Raw genomic sequence first — 14,801 nt, 5'->3', positions numbered from 1 at the left:
GATAACACTCCAGTGTTTTGGCTACTGCTGAGCAGTGCCGGCACAGCATCAAGGCTGTCTCTCCAACATTTTTGCCCCCCCTCAACGGCAGGCTGGGGCTGGGCAAGATCTCGGGAGGGGACATAACCAGGACACAAGCGCAGCTGGGTTTTGACTCACGCACAGCGCTGGAGACGAGCTTCACCTGAAACTTCAGCGGGGAGAGCCCGGTGAGGCTCCGCTGGCCACCACCCGGCCCCCCACCTCTGCCCGGCTCCGGCGAGCCCCCGGCCCGGCCCGGCCGCCCACCCAGACCCTCACCTGATGACAATGCACTGGTTCTGGGGCCTGTTGCCCCGACGGCCCAGCATGCCGTAGTAGGCCCGGCTGGCCACGGCAAAGATGTGGGGCGGCAGCATGCCTGTCTCCTGGCGCCGGTACCGCTCGGAGACCTGGGGGGGAAGCGGTGGCGGAGAGACGGTGAAGGGGCTGCGGGGGGGGGGGGGGGGGGTGTTGCTGCGGGGCCCGGCCGGCCGCGGGGACTCACCTCTCTCCCGCACAGCGGCAGGGGCTGGAAGGGGTTCATGGCGATGAGGATGTCCCCGACGTCGGTCTGGCGGAGAGGGGAGAGCCCGTCAAGCCGAGCCCCCGCCGCCGCCCCCCGCCCCGGGTCCCGCCGGCACTCACGTAGACCTGCTGCCTCAGGAACCGCTCCCGCAGCCCGCCCAGCAGCGCCTCCTCGTCCAGCTCCGCCAGCTCCGCCAGGTTCCCGGCCGCCCCGCAGGACGGGCGACGCTCCCCCCGCGACCCCATGCCGGACGGCTCCCACCGAAAGCACCGCCGGCCGGCCGGCCGCCCCAGCCCAGCCCAGCCCTGCCCTGCCCGGCCCGGCCCCTCTCCCGCTCCCGCTCCGGCTCCTGCTCCGCCCCGGGACCGCCCGCCGGGGCGGAGCCGCCGTTTGAACGCGGGGCGGTGGCGGGGACCGGCAGGTAACGGGCGGCGGGAGTGGTGTGGCCCTACGCGGGGCTGGGGGCGAGGAGGCAGCCCCGGGGGAGGCGCTGGGGGGCCGGTCGGTCGGGTGGGTGCAGGCGTGCATGCCGAGTCTCCCCTTGAGTCAAGGTCTCCTTGTCTGCGGCGGTGAGCCGGTTTAAAGCAGGCAGCAGGAGGGGGGAAGGAGGTAAAAGCTCCCCCACCTCCGAGGCCGAGCCTTCCCGCGGCCTCTCCCGCAGCAGTCACGGCCGTCGGAGGCGGGAATGTGGAGCTGCGTGACCCTTGGAGCTGACCCACCGCGTGGTTAGCGCTCCTGAGGCGCCAAGAGCGGCTATGCTGGGATAACAAAGGGAGGATATTTGAAATTGGAAACGTAGAAACGGAGCAGGGAACATTGCTAACGGGGCATCATAAGGTAGCTGACTGTACGGAAAGCATTCTGTGGCTCCTAGTCTGAGTCCGAGAAGAGAGAAGCAAGCTGGAGTGCTTCTGTTGCCTGTAGGTGAAATATTTTCTAATCTACCCATGGGCTCCAGGCAGCCTTCACCCTATGGACCTGAGACAGAATGCAACATATTTTAGTATATTGGGAGTGTTTGCACTGCTTTATATGAGTGGGAGATGGTCAAACCAGGTGTAACTTTTTTTGTCTTTTTTTTTTAATTATTATTTGTTAAAAGAAATTGGGCTGCAAAATGAAAATCATGACTGCAACCTACCCTGGCTAAAGGTGCTCTGCAAATGGTAGCATTTAAGTCTTATTGGTGAGTACTTTGCAACTGCACGCTAATGCCAAGCTCTTGCATAGTATTCCCTGCAGTGCTGCCTCTCCATCCTCAGGGGTGCCAGGTCTGCCCTGTTTGACCAAGACATGGCCTCAGCGAGGCTTGTGGTTGTGTCGTGAGCAAATATGAGAATAAACCTCTGGAGAAGCTCCTGCTGCTATAACATTTCGCACGTGTCCCTCAGCTATCTGGGTTTTTGCTAACTCATTAAATGAGCCTTGGTACTCATTTGATGTGAAACTTTTGTTTCAGACGTTGATTTAGATAGCTGAAATGTCTCTGGAAGACTGTATTTGACAAATTCCCCTCTCTATGATGACATGTCTTTCTGTATTAGTATAGCTCGTCCATGTGGGAGCCAGAACTTTTGTGGAGGTAGCTCAGCTTCCAGAGAAATTGCAGACTTCATGCTGTGGCAAGTGTGCAACAGCATGCACTGCCTTTTGATCAAAAGGCAGAGCAATATTTAACTGGTGCTCTGCTAACATATGCCTCTTTCTCTGAGAGAAGGTGATAAAACAGGGAGTGTTTTTCTCCGTAATGAAACTGTGATGCTCTTGCAGAAGAGAACAGCAGCTAAGCTGGTTAATAAGGGCATAGTGTGATTCACAGCAGTTGCTCAGTCTCTCTCATTTCTGAAACCATGAACTACTGTTAGAAAATGACAATGCCAACCGCTTTCTTCTTGGGAACCTCCATGGGAAAACAAGCAAGAGTGCTCTCTTTCTATATCTCTCTTTCCCCTGCAAGACATATCTTATGGCTGTTTTCTACTCCTACCCACAGTACCTCTTCCACCCACTAACTTCCTTGGGTTTATTGAGACTTGTGCACCAAGAACGGGGCAAAGCACAGGAAGCCGTGGTTTGTGAGTGGGATTGTACACTTGAGATTTGCTTACAGACGTATTGTAAGGTACTGCTTTTGCTTTCACGTTCTGGTCTTCCTAATGGTGTTCCTCCGGTTGATACAGGGCTCCTGTACCCGTGGGTAGGAATGCAGAAGGAAACTTAATAACGGTTGCTGGCAACTGACTTCCCTTCTTTCATAGTAAAGCATAGAGTTTGTAGCTCAGAATCCTTCCCTGCGGCATAGGTTATTCTTTTGTTGTGTGTCCAATTCTTGGCTCTTCAGGATCGGTTACCTTTCTGTATATCAGCCCTGAGGCTGCCATGAGTGACTTGTCCCTGCTGTTTATGGCTGGAGCAAACACTGTGGAAGAGCAGAGGGCTCGCTGGGAGAGAAAGCGGAGCCGGACAGCCAAGGAGCTGCTGGAAACTGAACACAAATACCTTGAGCAGCTGGATTTGGTGGTCACAGTGAGTATTTTGGCCCCTTCTGATATGTGGGTACCTTCAGGCAGCACATACTTATTTGTGCTGTCATGGGGAAGGGTCGAGAGCAAGACTTTAATACATCCCTACTGCATGGGACAACTGCTGGGGCTGAAAGGTTTGGTTTTTTTGTTTTGTTTTTTTTTTTTTCGTTTACCTCCTCTGTAATATCAGATAGCTCATGGTTTTGGTCCCTTGGCTTTGGTCTGTACACAGACATAAATCTTTAAGTTTTGATTATATAGCGGACTTGCCTTAAGGTGCCTGAGATGTGCGAAATGTAGGGGCACAGACAAGACAAAGACAGATTATGAACAAGGTGGTGAAAAACAGATGCATCTAGGAATACTGAAATAGACTCTATCAGTGCTGTAGTGCTGTTCCACATGTTTACAGTTATGGTCAAAGTTACCAAGAAGGCTTACATCTGATGATTAATATCTTAGGTAGGCATTCACACTATTTGATATCCTTTCGAGCTAAAGAGTGTGCAGGCTGCAAATTCGTGTTTCTGTGTGCCACAAACAACCTTTAAGTGACCTGTGAATTTTACCTGTTTGAAATTGTCTCTTTTTTTCCTACTTAGTTCTTTGTAACAATTTTAAAGGCCAAAGGGACGCTGAAACCTGCTGTGTTGGACACCATATTTGGACCCCTGGAATCCATATATTCAGCCAGCCTGTAAGTGAACACACAGATGTGATTCCTCTAATTATATGGGGAGGACCTTGTATTGGTGAGAAAGTAAGATTTCAGAAAATAAAGCTAACACCTTTTAAAACAAGCATGCGCTGCTAGCCTTAGTGGGACTTGCAGGTGTACCCAGGAAACTGCTGATCTGTATCCACATATCCAGACGCCCCATTGCTCTCTGGATAGTGGTTTAAACCCAGTAAGTTTGCTCTGTGGTATTTTTAAGGGGTGTTTTCTGTAGCTTACTCTGTGACCACTAAGCACGTATTTGGCAGAGAAACTAGATGTGAGGTGGAGGCTGACAAAGGAAGGTCAGCATAGGAGTGAACCAGAGGGAGCTGTGAAAATGCCATCAGTAACGTACCCCTCACGAGCTTTCTCTGCTCCTTGTGCACAGTGTTCTGTCTCTTCACCTGGAGAGAGGAAATCTGGGACCAGGATTGGAAAATTTCTGTCAGAATCTAGAGCTTTATGGCCACTATGCTGAGAATTTGGAGCAGGCAAATAAAACCTTGAAGGTAAATAATGTCCATTATTCTTCATGTTCTTTCTTTCCTCTCTTTCTCCATTCTGTGAAACAGCTACATCCTTCCCTTTTTCTCCTGTTTCTGGAGTGATCAGTTTTCTTCCTTTTTCTGGGTTGCTGCTATTTTCTCAGTCTTACTTCCATAATAGAATGGTGAAAACTTCTCTACTTTAGAGCTTCAAATCTTTGAAGCTTGTTTCAGGTGTTTGTGTATGTATGTGCATAGGCTAAGCACTGCTTTCCCAAACAGAGTTCTGTATTTACTCCCACTCCTCCTTGGCTGGCAAGCCTGGAGAGTTTTCAGTGGGAACACTAGGGGACAGTGATCTCCTGCTGGAGAATTATCAGGTTTCCTAGTCTTTCCCACTACCACTAACTGTATCCTAACAGTGGGATTTCCTTTTCCTTACCAATTTTTTTCTATGGTAGAAGAAAAATTATTCCTTTCCACTTAACTTCTCCAAATACAACCTGTCTTCCAAGAAATTTCAGAAGGATATATTTTTGTTTCAAAGTCCTGAGAGCTGTATCTGGAATTTAAACTACCCGACTTTTTTTTTTTTTCTTTTTTCTGTGCTTGTTCCCAGCTGCAGGATGTACTGGGATGTTTCCCTTCTGTTCTGTTTGCATGCATGTATTCATGCAATTGATTTTGCAAGAGGAAAAGCCATTTTGGATACTTACCTTGAGGTGATGGGAATGCAGGGCTGCATTGCTTTGCCTTGAAATGAATGGCAAAAAGCCACAGGTGGACTCCCTGTTTTCCTGTCTGAGTCAGTCTTCCTTTTTTACTTTATTTCCATTTGCTGAGTATACTAGCTTTATACTGATGTGACTGTATGAAGAGAAGATGCTGCTTGCATTACCTGCTGAGAAATGGTGGTCAGGAGAAAGGGAATTACTCGCCTATGGCCACAAAAGAAGTTGTTGATGGTTGTGTTTAGGACTGCAGTCCTAAACTCTAAGTTTAAGAGTTTTAAGACTTCCAAGCTCTGGTACATACTAGACCACATATTTCTTTCTATAGCCTCAAAAGTATATGCCTTTTCTGCTGCACACAGGAGCAACTGAGAAAAAAAAAGTCATTCCGAAGGTTTAAGAAACTCCAGGAAACTCGACCTCAGTTTCAAGGGAGAAAGCTAGAGGATCTGCTTCCTTTGCCCCTGCAGAGGCTGCACCAGTAAGTATGCAGTTCTGAGTCTTCAAGGTGTTAGTACAAAAGGGAAAAAGGAACACAACAGTCTCTTGGTTGCTATGGAAGGTAAAGTTGCTTAATGTGTCGAAGCATATAGACAGCAATGAAACAGACCTGAAGATGTGCCTCTAAAGTGGAATCAGTGTACATGGATGAGAGATGATGCAGAGAGGTAGCTATGTTTAGCCCTGGCTCCTAAGCCCTTCCTCTAGATCTCGGGTAGAATTGAAGTGGAGGCTTTCTATCATCTCAGTCAGCTACTGAAGTTAGGCCCTGAACAAAACCAAGCTGTCGGAAGTGCTGCAAAAGTGGTGCTCTCTGCCAGACATGGTCTCGCTCCGCTTTTGTGCAGGTTGCTGACCTGGAGCACCGTGACTCTCCTCTCTTGTAGATGGTTGCTTTTGGAGAGAGATGAGATTAATGACTGTGGGGGAGATTTTTTCCCCTCTCTGATTAGCAGGGCCATAAGCTTTACTCAGATTTGGTGCCTATTGCAGTTGTCTGAGCCTGGACAAATCCAGTCTGGATTGCTGCATTCCCCCCTTGAGGCATCATCTCCCCTCTGAAGCGGCAGACTGACTGCACGAGGCGAGGACTGCCCTTTCTTGGGGAAGGCATATGGGTAATACAGAGCACAGGTAGTTTGCTGGGAACCCAGCTGCTGCTGCTATAGATCAAGTAGCTGCTCTTCAACCATGGCCTTATCCTCACTAAACCAAATTTGAGAGATTGAGAGCCTCGTTTCTTTGAAAATAACTCAGAGTGAGCATACCACAGTCTTTGAGGTAGCTTTATGTAAACTTTTTATAGCTTGGCAGATATAAACGTAAGCTTTCTTTTTACTGTAATTCTTTGGATCGTTCCTTTAAATTTGTAGAATAGCAGTATGTATGTTGCTGTCCAACTGTTTGGAAAAATGGCGGCTTTTTAACAGAAGGTCTAATTTTTTCATTAATCAGCTCTTTCATGTTCAAGTTTCTTCAAAACTCTGTTACATATACTGCAGGTCATGTGACTTCTGCCAGTCCATGAATCTATTCAATGTGATATTTCTTCTGTCGTTTCAGACTGAAAATAGTTTGACTTTACTGGGAGAAAGCATTTGCAGACGTCTGATCCTTTCCGGTAAAGACTGGAGAGGAAAAAAGAAAAAGGCGCCTCCTAGTTCTTATAGAAATGCCTTTATTTTCTTGTGTGGGCAGGAAACATGGTATGAATGCTACCATTCAGACATAAAAAAAGAAAAATAGTTCAAAGAGAAATTTTTCTGTTACTGAAGGCATTTTTATGTGAATGCTAAGAGAGTCTCCTGAACTTAATTTGTGATGTTGCTATTATCAGATCCCCAGAAAATGCCAAAGGCTTGCAAATGTATAAAATACTTGGGTTAATTTAGTTGACAAATTTGAAGATAAAATGAATGTGATCAAAGAATTGTGACCAAAAGCTGCTTGGTTAGACTTGGAGGTGTGTACTCCATCACCTGGTGGAGTGTTGTTCATCATTCTGTCACTAATAGGAGATGCCGCTGTTCCCAGTATCTTTTTGTGGAATAAACCTGCTCTCTCTATCTTAGGTACAAGCATTTCCTCAGAGACCTGCTGGAGAACACCAGCCTGGACAGTGCTGAGTACAAGAAACTTGAAAGTATGATTCCATCTGTAGATGCTGGCAATTTAATCAGTGTTAGCCTCCTTGCTAATAATATTTGGATTCTCATCTTCTGTCTACTTCAACGAGAAGAAAAAATATTCTTCTCTCTGGGGTTCTAGTGGATTACTATTTCCCTTCTCCATCTTGATCAAGATGTCCCCAAGAACACATTGGGAATAGAATTGTAGAGTAACTGATGAGGAAAGTGGCCTAGGGGTTAGGTTGGAGAAATGGCAGCTCTATTTTTTACAGTGAGGGTGGTGAGACACTGGAAAAGGTTGCTCAGGGAAGTTGTTGATGCCCATCACTGGAAGTGTTCAAAGTCAGGTTGGACAGGACTTTGAGCAACCTGATCTAGTGAAAAATGTTTCTGCCCATGGCAGGGGTGGTTGGACTGCATGATCTTTAAAGGTTCTTTCCAACCCAAACCATTTGCTAGGATAATTCATGTCCTGCATGTCATATTTACTGCAGTTAACACCACTTGTGGGGCATTTTTCCTGTGTTTGCTTCCAAATCCAGGAAATTATTCCTCTGTCTAATGTGTCATTGAAAAATAAATATTTTCCAGAACCACAAAAGTGTTGGTTGGAGAGAGGCCTCTGGAGGTCATCTAGTCCAATCTCCTGCTGAAATTAGTGAATAAATCTGTTGTTGATACTTGGTTTAAAACATTTGCTTCTTAATTGCATCTTTTCACAGCAAAATAGGTAAGATGTAATATATACTCAATTGTGATAACCTCAGAATATGCTGCTATAATTTCAGAGGCTGTGAAATCCATTTCTGAGGTATCTCGGTGGGTCCAAGACACAGTTCGTAAGAGAGAGAACTCACTGCAGCTACTTCGGGTTCAGAAACTGCTTAAAGGCCAGAAGACCCAGGTGTTGACTCCAGGTGGGTCTTAGTGACAATTCTGGTTTTCTTCTGCCAAGCTAAGATAACTGGAGGTATGCTTGCCTTTATCTCTGACTGTACTCCTATTAACCATTTTTCCCCTGCTGGCCTAGATTCCTTCGATAGGTGTTGAAGGAATGTAACTAGTAAGTATTTCAGGCACCTTTTTTTTTTTTTTTTTTTTTTTAATTAAGAATGTTTTAGGAAGGATAAAGAGCAGCTTAATTGCTTTATGCTCACATAGGAGGAGGTGATGACATGTAGTTAGAAAGTTAGTCACAGGAACCCAAGGAGGTCAGGAGTGTAAGTCCTGGGTGACAGACAGACATTAAGTAATTTTGGAAGAGCTTAAGTAACGGAGTTGTCCCTACTCCATTGCAGGAACCTTAGATTTCTGAGTGTCAAGGACCGAAGGATTGTACTATTTTTTACCTTAAGCTACAAGCTTCATGGACTTCTGCTTACACCCTATAGATGAGGAATCTTCTTTTATCTGCAGGGTTAAGCTGTGCCAGAAATCACAGTATTTGTGTCAATAGCTGAGATATATAAAGTCACAGCCACTGGCATGTAAGATTATCTAATTGGATCCTTATGACTTCTTGTGTGACTGGGTGCTCTCCATGCCCAGACTACACTACAAGCTACGTATGGAATATTGTGAGAAATGTCTCCAGTTTGGGCAATTTTGAATTGGCCACTTGGGGCTTCAACTGTGCCCTCACTAAACACTGCTATTGCAGAGGTCATCTAGAAACAGTGCTGCAGCTGGAGAGGAATGTTAAAGTCACTGTGTGTAAAGGTCTCTAAGACACACCTCCAGGTACTTGTGAATGTGGCTGTAATTCATACATGTGGATTTTGGGGTGAAAAAAACATCCCCCAGTGGGATGGGGGAGAGAATCTGAAGACTAAAAGTGAGAAAGCTCAAGGGTGGAGATAAAACCAGTTTAACAGATAAAACAAAAGCCGCATGCGCAAGCAAAGCGAAACAAGGAAATAATTCACCACTTCCCATGGGCAGGCAGGTGTTCAGCCATCTCCAGGAAAGCAGGGCTCCATCACGCCTAACGGTGACTTGGGAAGACAAACGCCATCAGTCTGAATGTCCTCCCCTTCTTCTCCCAGCTTTTATTGCTGAGCATGACACCATATGGTCTGGAATACCCCTCTGGTCAGTTGGGGTCAGCTGTCCCAGCTGTGTACCCTCCCAACTTCTTGTGCCCCCCCAGCCTGCTCGCTGGTGGGGTGGGGTGAGGAGCAGAAAAGACTTTGATGCTGTGTAAGCACTGCTCAGCGATTACTAAAATGTCCCTGTGTTGTCAATGCTGTTTTCAGCACAGTTCCAGAACATAACTCCATCCAAGCTACTATGAAGAAAATTAACTCTATCCCAGCCAAAACCAGCACAGGTAGAAAAAGAGATTATTTATCAGAAGTTATTCTCAAAGATGCTTAGTCAATGGGCAGATTAATTTACAATTCTCTTTCCCATTCTTAGAATCCTTTTGGTGATGCTAGCTCAAAGGGAGCTAACACAGGTGAGCTCTGTTTATACTGAGCATGAGCATGTGTGGGAGTGTCTGGACACGTTGAGGTAGTGCACAAGTAAAAAGGTAAAGCAGTTACTCTGAATGACAGAACTAATAAGATAACCCCATGGCAAAAAACCCCCACCCCCAAACAGTATAGCTAGATCAGAGGTGACTGTCATTTGAAAGAGCATAGGGTCCACTTTTTTTTTTGGTCTCCAAATATTCTGAAACACCTAGTAGGACAAGTGTTGAGGGTCTATAGACACCTTTCAATTATCTGGGACAGAGAATTGTGGTGTCTGTGTTTTCCATTAGCTGAAGTCAAATAGGTACTATTGGATGTGAGAAGCAGAAGATAAAAGTCAGCTGGGGCTTGCTAGTTTTGGGTCAGCTTTCCAGAGACAAGCTAGCTTTTGCAGAACTGTTAAGATTGCATCCTGTTACTAGGAGGAAAGAGGTGAGAAAACAGAATGCTATAGATTCAGAGAAAAGGGATAGCTTTGTAGTGGGTATCTCACATTTGGCAGTGTATCCGAGATGTACTGCTCCCAATGAAAGGAGACCCTGCTTTCCTTGCTGCCTTCCATATATAGGGCAAATACTACCCTAGCCAGAACTGCCTCCTTAACATAGCACACTGTTCTGTCATCCCTAGCTTCCCTAGGGATATTTCCTTGCCCTTCTTTCACAAGAATTTCCTAAATCACGTGCCTTTAGAAATCCTGAACATGGATCTATATCCCAAGACTTCCAGCACAGCCCAGCTCAGACTGTGTGCCAGGGAGTCTGATCACAGCTTAGCCTGAGGGAAACAGTTCCCAGTCCAGCCCCATGCTGCTGACACCTTCCTTCCATTTGTTTTTTAAACTATGACTGATTCCTGCACCTTGCCCTTTTCTTTCTCAGTTTCTTATTCAGATAAGAGTGGTTCCTGTGGAGTAAGCTAAGCAGGAATTCACTTGCCTCTGTTTTGTGACTGTAGCATACTAAGAAAGACACAACCCATAATTAAAACAAAATTGTCTTGTTTTCTAAAAGGTACTTACTAGCTCAGCCAGAAGCTAAGGCACAAAAAACAGTGGCTGAAATTCTCTGGCAGGTGTTTCCCAGACCAGGCCAGATGGCAATATCTTATTATGGCTTTCAATTTTTGTAAGTAATCTTACTGGCAAGTGTCTTCATAATTCCCATGAGTTGATGACTATCTTGTACAATAATCCTTCTAGTTGGAGGCACTGCTTTAATTATTCCATTTTGTGTAGATGTTGTTTTTTTTATTGCTGCTTACAGGTAGGTTTATCAAATTGTTCTGGTTTTTTTTTTTTTTCCTGCTGATTTCTCTGCCTTTTTTTTTAATTGCAATTCATTTCATGGGTAGAGGACACTGGACCCTATTCTGTAGGAGAAGGTTGGCAAGGCTGCCTATTCAGACCTGCCTTTTAATATGTTGTTTTGTATCCCCTTTGCTGTCTTCTTGTTAGAACAGAAATCTGCATTCTGTAATCTGTTAACTACTGGAGGTCCGTATATACTTAGATGACCTGTGAAACTTTTTCTTTAATTGGCATGCACAAGCAAAAAAAACAAGCGAAAAATAATCAGTGTTCAAAGCTTAAACTAACTTCTGTTTCATCACTAATGACAAACAACCGGGCAATGCAATTTAGGATAGTTCATGGTGTGTTTTCTGAAGGCTTATGTTAATTTAAAGGTACACATACCGTTTTCAAACCATGTTTTTGTTCTGGTTTCTTTAAACGGACTTGCATATCATTATATCCTCTTAATTAACATAGTAGATTTATAACAACTTCAGTCTGCTCCTCATATACTAAAGGTTTTGGGCTGATTACTGCTTCTGCGTGGGCACTATCAGTGCTGGTGAGCTGGCCCCAGTTGATACTCAGTGCCTTGTAGTGGCTGGAATTGATGTAGAACATGGTAACCTACAAGGTCAGCTCACTGTATTCCTGTTTGTCTCATTACATCCCCCCCCCCCCTTTTTTTTTTCCTTCTCCTTTTTTCTTTTTTGCCAGTGATGATCTGACAACTGTTTCTATTTCCCTTGCATGCCTAGGGCGCTGGTATATCCGGGAAGGCTGGCTTTTGGTGGTGCCTTCAAAGGGAGAAGAACTGAAGCGCAGGATGTTCTTCCTTTTTTCTGATATCTTTATTGCAACAAAGCCCTGCCACCCACTGCACCCGCTGAACTCGAACAAATTGGCATGTCAGGCTGTCTACCCGCTTCACCAGTGCGTAGTGGATAAAGTGTTCGGCCACACGCAGAGCCAGGGAGGGCTCCTCAGTGTAAGTCTTCCAGGTTCTGCCTGTGAGAAACATCCCTGGGGTAAGACCTGTGAAGCAGGTCTTTAGCTGTCTCAGCAGCAGCAGGACTGAGATGATGAGAGTGGTGACAACGGTAAAGGCAATGAACTGGTCTGAGTTAGGGCAACCCTTCTCTTCTTGAGGGATGCAGGTCCTTTTCCCTTCATGGTGTAGGCCCTCCTGAGCACTCTGGGGTACAGGCTGCTGGTTGCCTCACTTAGCTCAGGTAAGGAGGGTCCGATAAGCGTGTGACATGCCCTCATCAGACCCACTTGTTTGGGGGGGACGGGACACCCCACCGTCATGTGACAATGAATACATAGTATTACATGGATTGTGGACTGAGCTTATAGAAAACCTTGAAAAACAGACAATGTGAAAAGATGTGGGTATTATCACAACAGACATTGCTTGTGCATCTAACTCCCTGAGGGCTGCAGGGTCTTTGGCTGGCACTGATGCCTTAGGTAAGGGTTTCAAGTTGGGTCTTCCTAGGCTGCAGCACCTGGGAGCTGTGTTAGCCTATTCCTTGTCAGCTATGACAGGGAAGATGCTTTGGGAGAGCTGTGATCTGTAGATAGTGGTAGTGGAAGGACCCCTACGGGCAGCTTGCAATATGGGAGAAAACTGGATGAAGAGCTGCCGAGAACTGTCTTGCCCACTTGCAAATACCCTATGAAGTCAAAGTGAGCTGTCATCTGTGGCTGGAAGGAATGGACAAGACTGGCACTTGCTCTGTACTGTCAAGCCTCCAGTTTCTCCCAGTACCAATGCTAAATTTTTCTATCTGGGAAAGAAAATGGTGGAAATCAGCATGCAGGCATAAGTTGAGTTCAGTGGTGATGGCTCTCCTTTTAGCAGAGTTGCTGCCTTGGCAAGGAATGCCATAGAGTGGCACCAGATTCTGTTTGCCTTTCAGCTTTCCTTTCCACACAAGACACTGTTGTTGATGTCCAGCGAACAACAAGATATTAATGACTGGTATCAGAGTCTCACAGCTGCAGTCAGGTAGGCATCTAATTTCCAGAGGTGGAAGGGGCTGAGGCAAGGGGGCAGAACACAAAAATTGATCATATGGACCTGTGTATTTGCATGTATTACATGGTTATAAGGCTGATAGAGAAGACCTGACTGGCAGCCAGGATACAAGGGAATAGTAAGAACGGATTTAGTGTATTAACAGTAAACTTCCCCTTTGTTTTCCTCTACAGGCAGCTGAAAGCCTGACCCATCTGAGTACAAGACAGACCTGCAGGACAACCGCCCCTCTTGGTGTAGAAGTCTACACAACCTTAAGAAATGTTCAAGGACTTATAGTAGGAGAATTGCATTTAGAGAGATTACACCATGTGCTTGTGAGGTTATGAATGCTTTGCCAGCTGTCCTAATCTTATACAGATATTGCAATAAATAGGTATGCACACTAAGGATTTGTATATAAAAAATCTGTATCAAGAATTTTCCCCAACTTAGCTTAGAAGCTTCTAGCTTTCTACACTTTCTTCCCTCAGGTTATTAAAGGACAAGCAGAAGAAAGCCTGACTTGCTTCCCTCATTAAATGTTTTTATCCAACTGTCTTTCTAAGTCAGTGTTTTCGCATTTATTTGTCTACATGTTTATCTACCTGCTCTTGCTTCTGGGTCCTTTGATCAAAACAGGTGTTCTGGATAATGGTAACATGAGCATAACACCATATTTTCAGCTAGTGCTACAGGGCCACAGCCATCTTCCTCCCTTGACATATTTTTATCATTCATATCCTCGAGTTTTCTACGAAATAGTTTGACAGTTATTGTCCTTCCTCCTCCAAGAAAGTGACGGGTGGGCAGATCAAGGGAAAATGATTCAGTGGTTAAAGTCCTGCCTCTCAGTTTCTCATCAATCCCACTGAAAAGTTAATCTGCTGAACTATCTATCTGAAACAAACTGGTAGGTAACATAGATTTACGCTTATCAAACAGCATTCACATTTCCAATCTGAATCCCGAGATTATGTATATGAAACAGCACTCACCTTTGCCTTCAAGGTATGCTTTGAAATGCTGCAGTGAAAAGCCTGGACAGCACTTCTGCTCCTGAAGCACAGGGAAGATCTCCAGAGGGCTGTGGTCAGCATTCTGGGCCATTAATTACTGGTAATGTGCTAGGGTTCAGTTTACTAGGATGAAAGACCAATTTAAGGAACAAATATAGATAAGGTATTATTCTTCAGTATTTCATTAAAGCCTCAACATGGACTTTTAATAATGTGGAAGCTCTGCAGCAATGGCAGTTTGGTTCATCTCTTCTATTGAGGGGGAAAACATCTGTTTGAACAAGATGCTAGGTCAACTGCAAAGAGGGCAGTTTCAAGGTTATTAGAAACATAAAAATTAAGGGCCATCTGAACACTGACTTCTTGGTAGTTTGACTGTTGTTTCTTCTTCCTTAAACAGTACCATGCATCTTTAATTTTGCACTGGAATTTATTAAAACAGAAGTGGTAGTGTGTGAGGTACACGGCCTGAAAAGAGAATTACCAAATTTTAAGTTCTTTAACATCACTTGGTGGGTTTGGGGTTTTTTTTGTTTGGTCCTTCCATACAGCTAACTTGCTATGTAAGACCATTCATTTGCCTTAAGTTTGTGAAACTTAGGAGGGAGGAAGGAACCCAACATGTCTGGTGGTTTGGTTGTTTCCTGCCCCGCCCGCCCGCCCCCCCCCCCCCCCCCGCCAGCTACAGTTAGGACTTCCAAGTACTAGCAGTACTTGAAATAGAAGACAAAGCTAGCAACTTAAGTTTCTCATCTCCCAGCAGTTGTATCACTCTGAAAAAGTTCTGCTACTACCCCTTTTTGTTCTAATAGGATAATACATCTATTTCTTGCAACCTTACGCCTGAGGCTGA

At 45.4% G+C, this 14,801-nt stretch overlaps 2 protein-coding genes across 3 annotated transcripts in view; one reads left to right on the top strand and one right to left on the bottom strand.

Moving 5' to 3' along the window:
- LOC115337327 (myosin-IIIb-like) overlaps nt 1-2,762 on the bottom strand; it is a 29,653-nt gene extending 26,891 nt beyond the window's left edge. The window contains exons 1-3 of one of the 2 annotated variants that reach the window (XM_030005550.2): nt 2,656-2,762; nt 527-592; nt 301-431 (exon numbers count right to left, since the gene is read on the bottom strand). In XM_030005550.2, the coding sequence (XP_029861410.1) occupies nt 301-431; nt 527-565 (170 nt within the window). In that variant the 5' untranslated portion in view covers nt 566-592; nt 2,656-2,762. Of the gene's footprint in view, nt 1-300; nt 432-526; nt 593-666; nt 823-2,655 lie in introns of those variants that run through there. The other variant, XM_030005549.2, reaches the window with a different exon arrangement.
- On the top strand, nt 925-13,339 carry ARHGEF39 (Rho guanine nucleotide exchange factor 39). The gene is made up of 11 exons (XM_030005556.2): nt 925-968; nt 1,650-1,733; nt 2,889-3,073; nt 3,675-3,769; nt 4,179-4,299; nt 5,369-5,487; nt 7,079-7,149; nt 7,924-8,052; nt 11,665-11,894; nt 12,832-12,920; nt 13,124-13,339. Exons 3-11 carry the CDS (start codon nt 2,927-2,929, stop codon nt 13,137-13,139), a joined length of 1,017 nt encoding a protein of 338 aa, XP_029861416.1. The 5' UTR covers nt 925-968; nt 1,650-1,733; nt 2,889-2,926; the 3' UTR covers nt 13,140-13,339.
- Nucleotides 13,340-14,801: the final 1,462 nt, after the last annotated feature.

This window comes from Aquila chrysaetos, chromosome Z (genome assembly GCF_900496995.4).
Source record: "Aquila chrysaetos chrysaetos chromosome Z, bAquChr1.4, whole genome shotgun sequence".
Classification (NCBI taxonomy): Eukaryota; Metazoa; Chordata; class Aves; order Accipitriformes; family Accipitridae; genus Aquila; species Aquila chrysaetos.
Note: the sequence above shows the minus strand (reverse complement) of the source record. Positions and strands in the feature narration are given on the sequence as shown.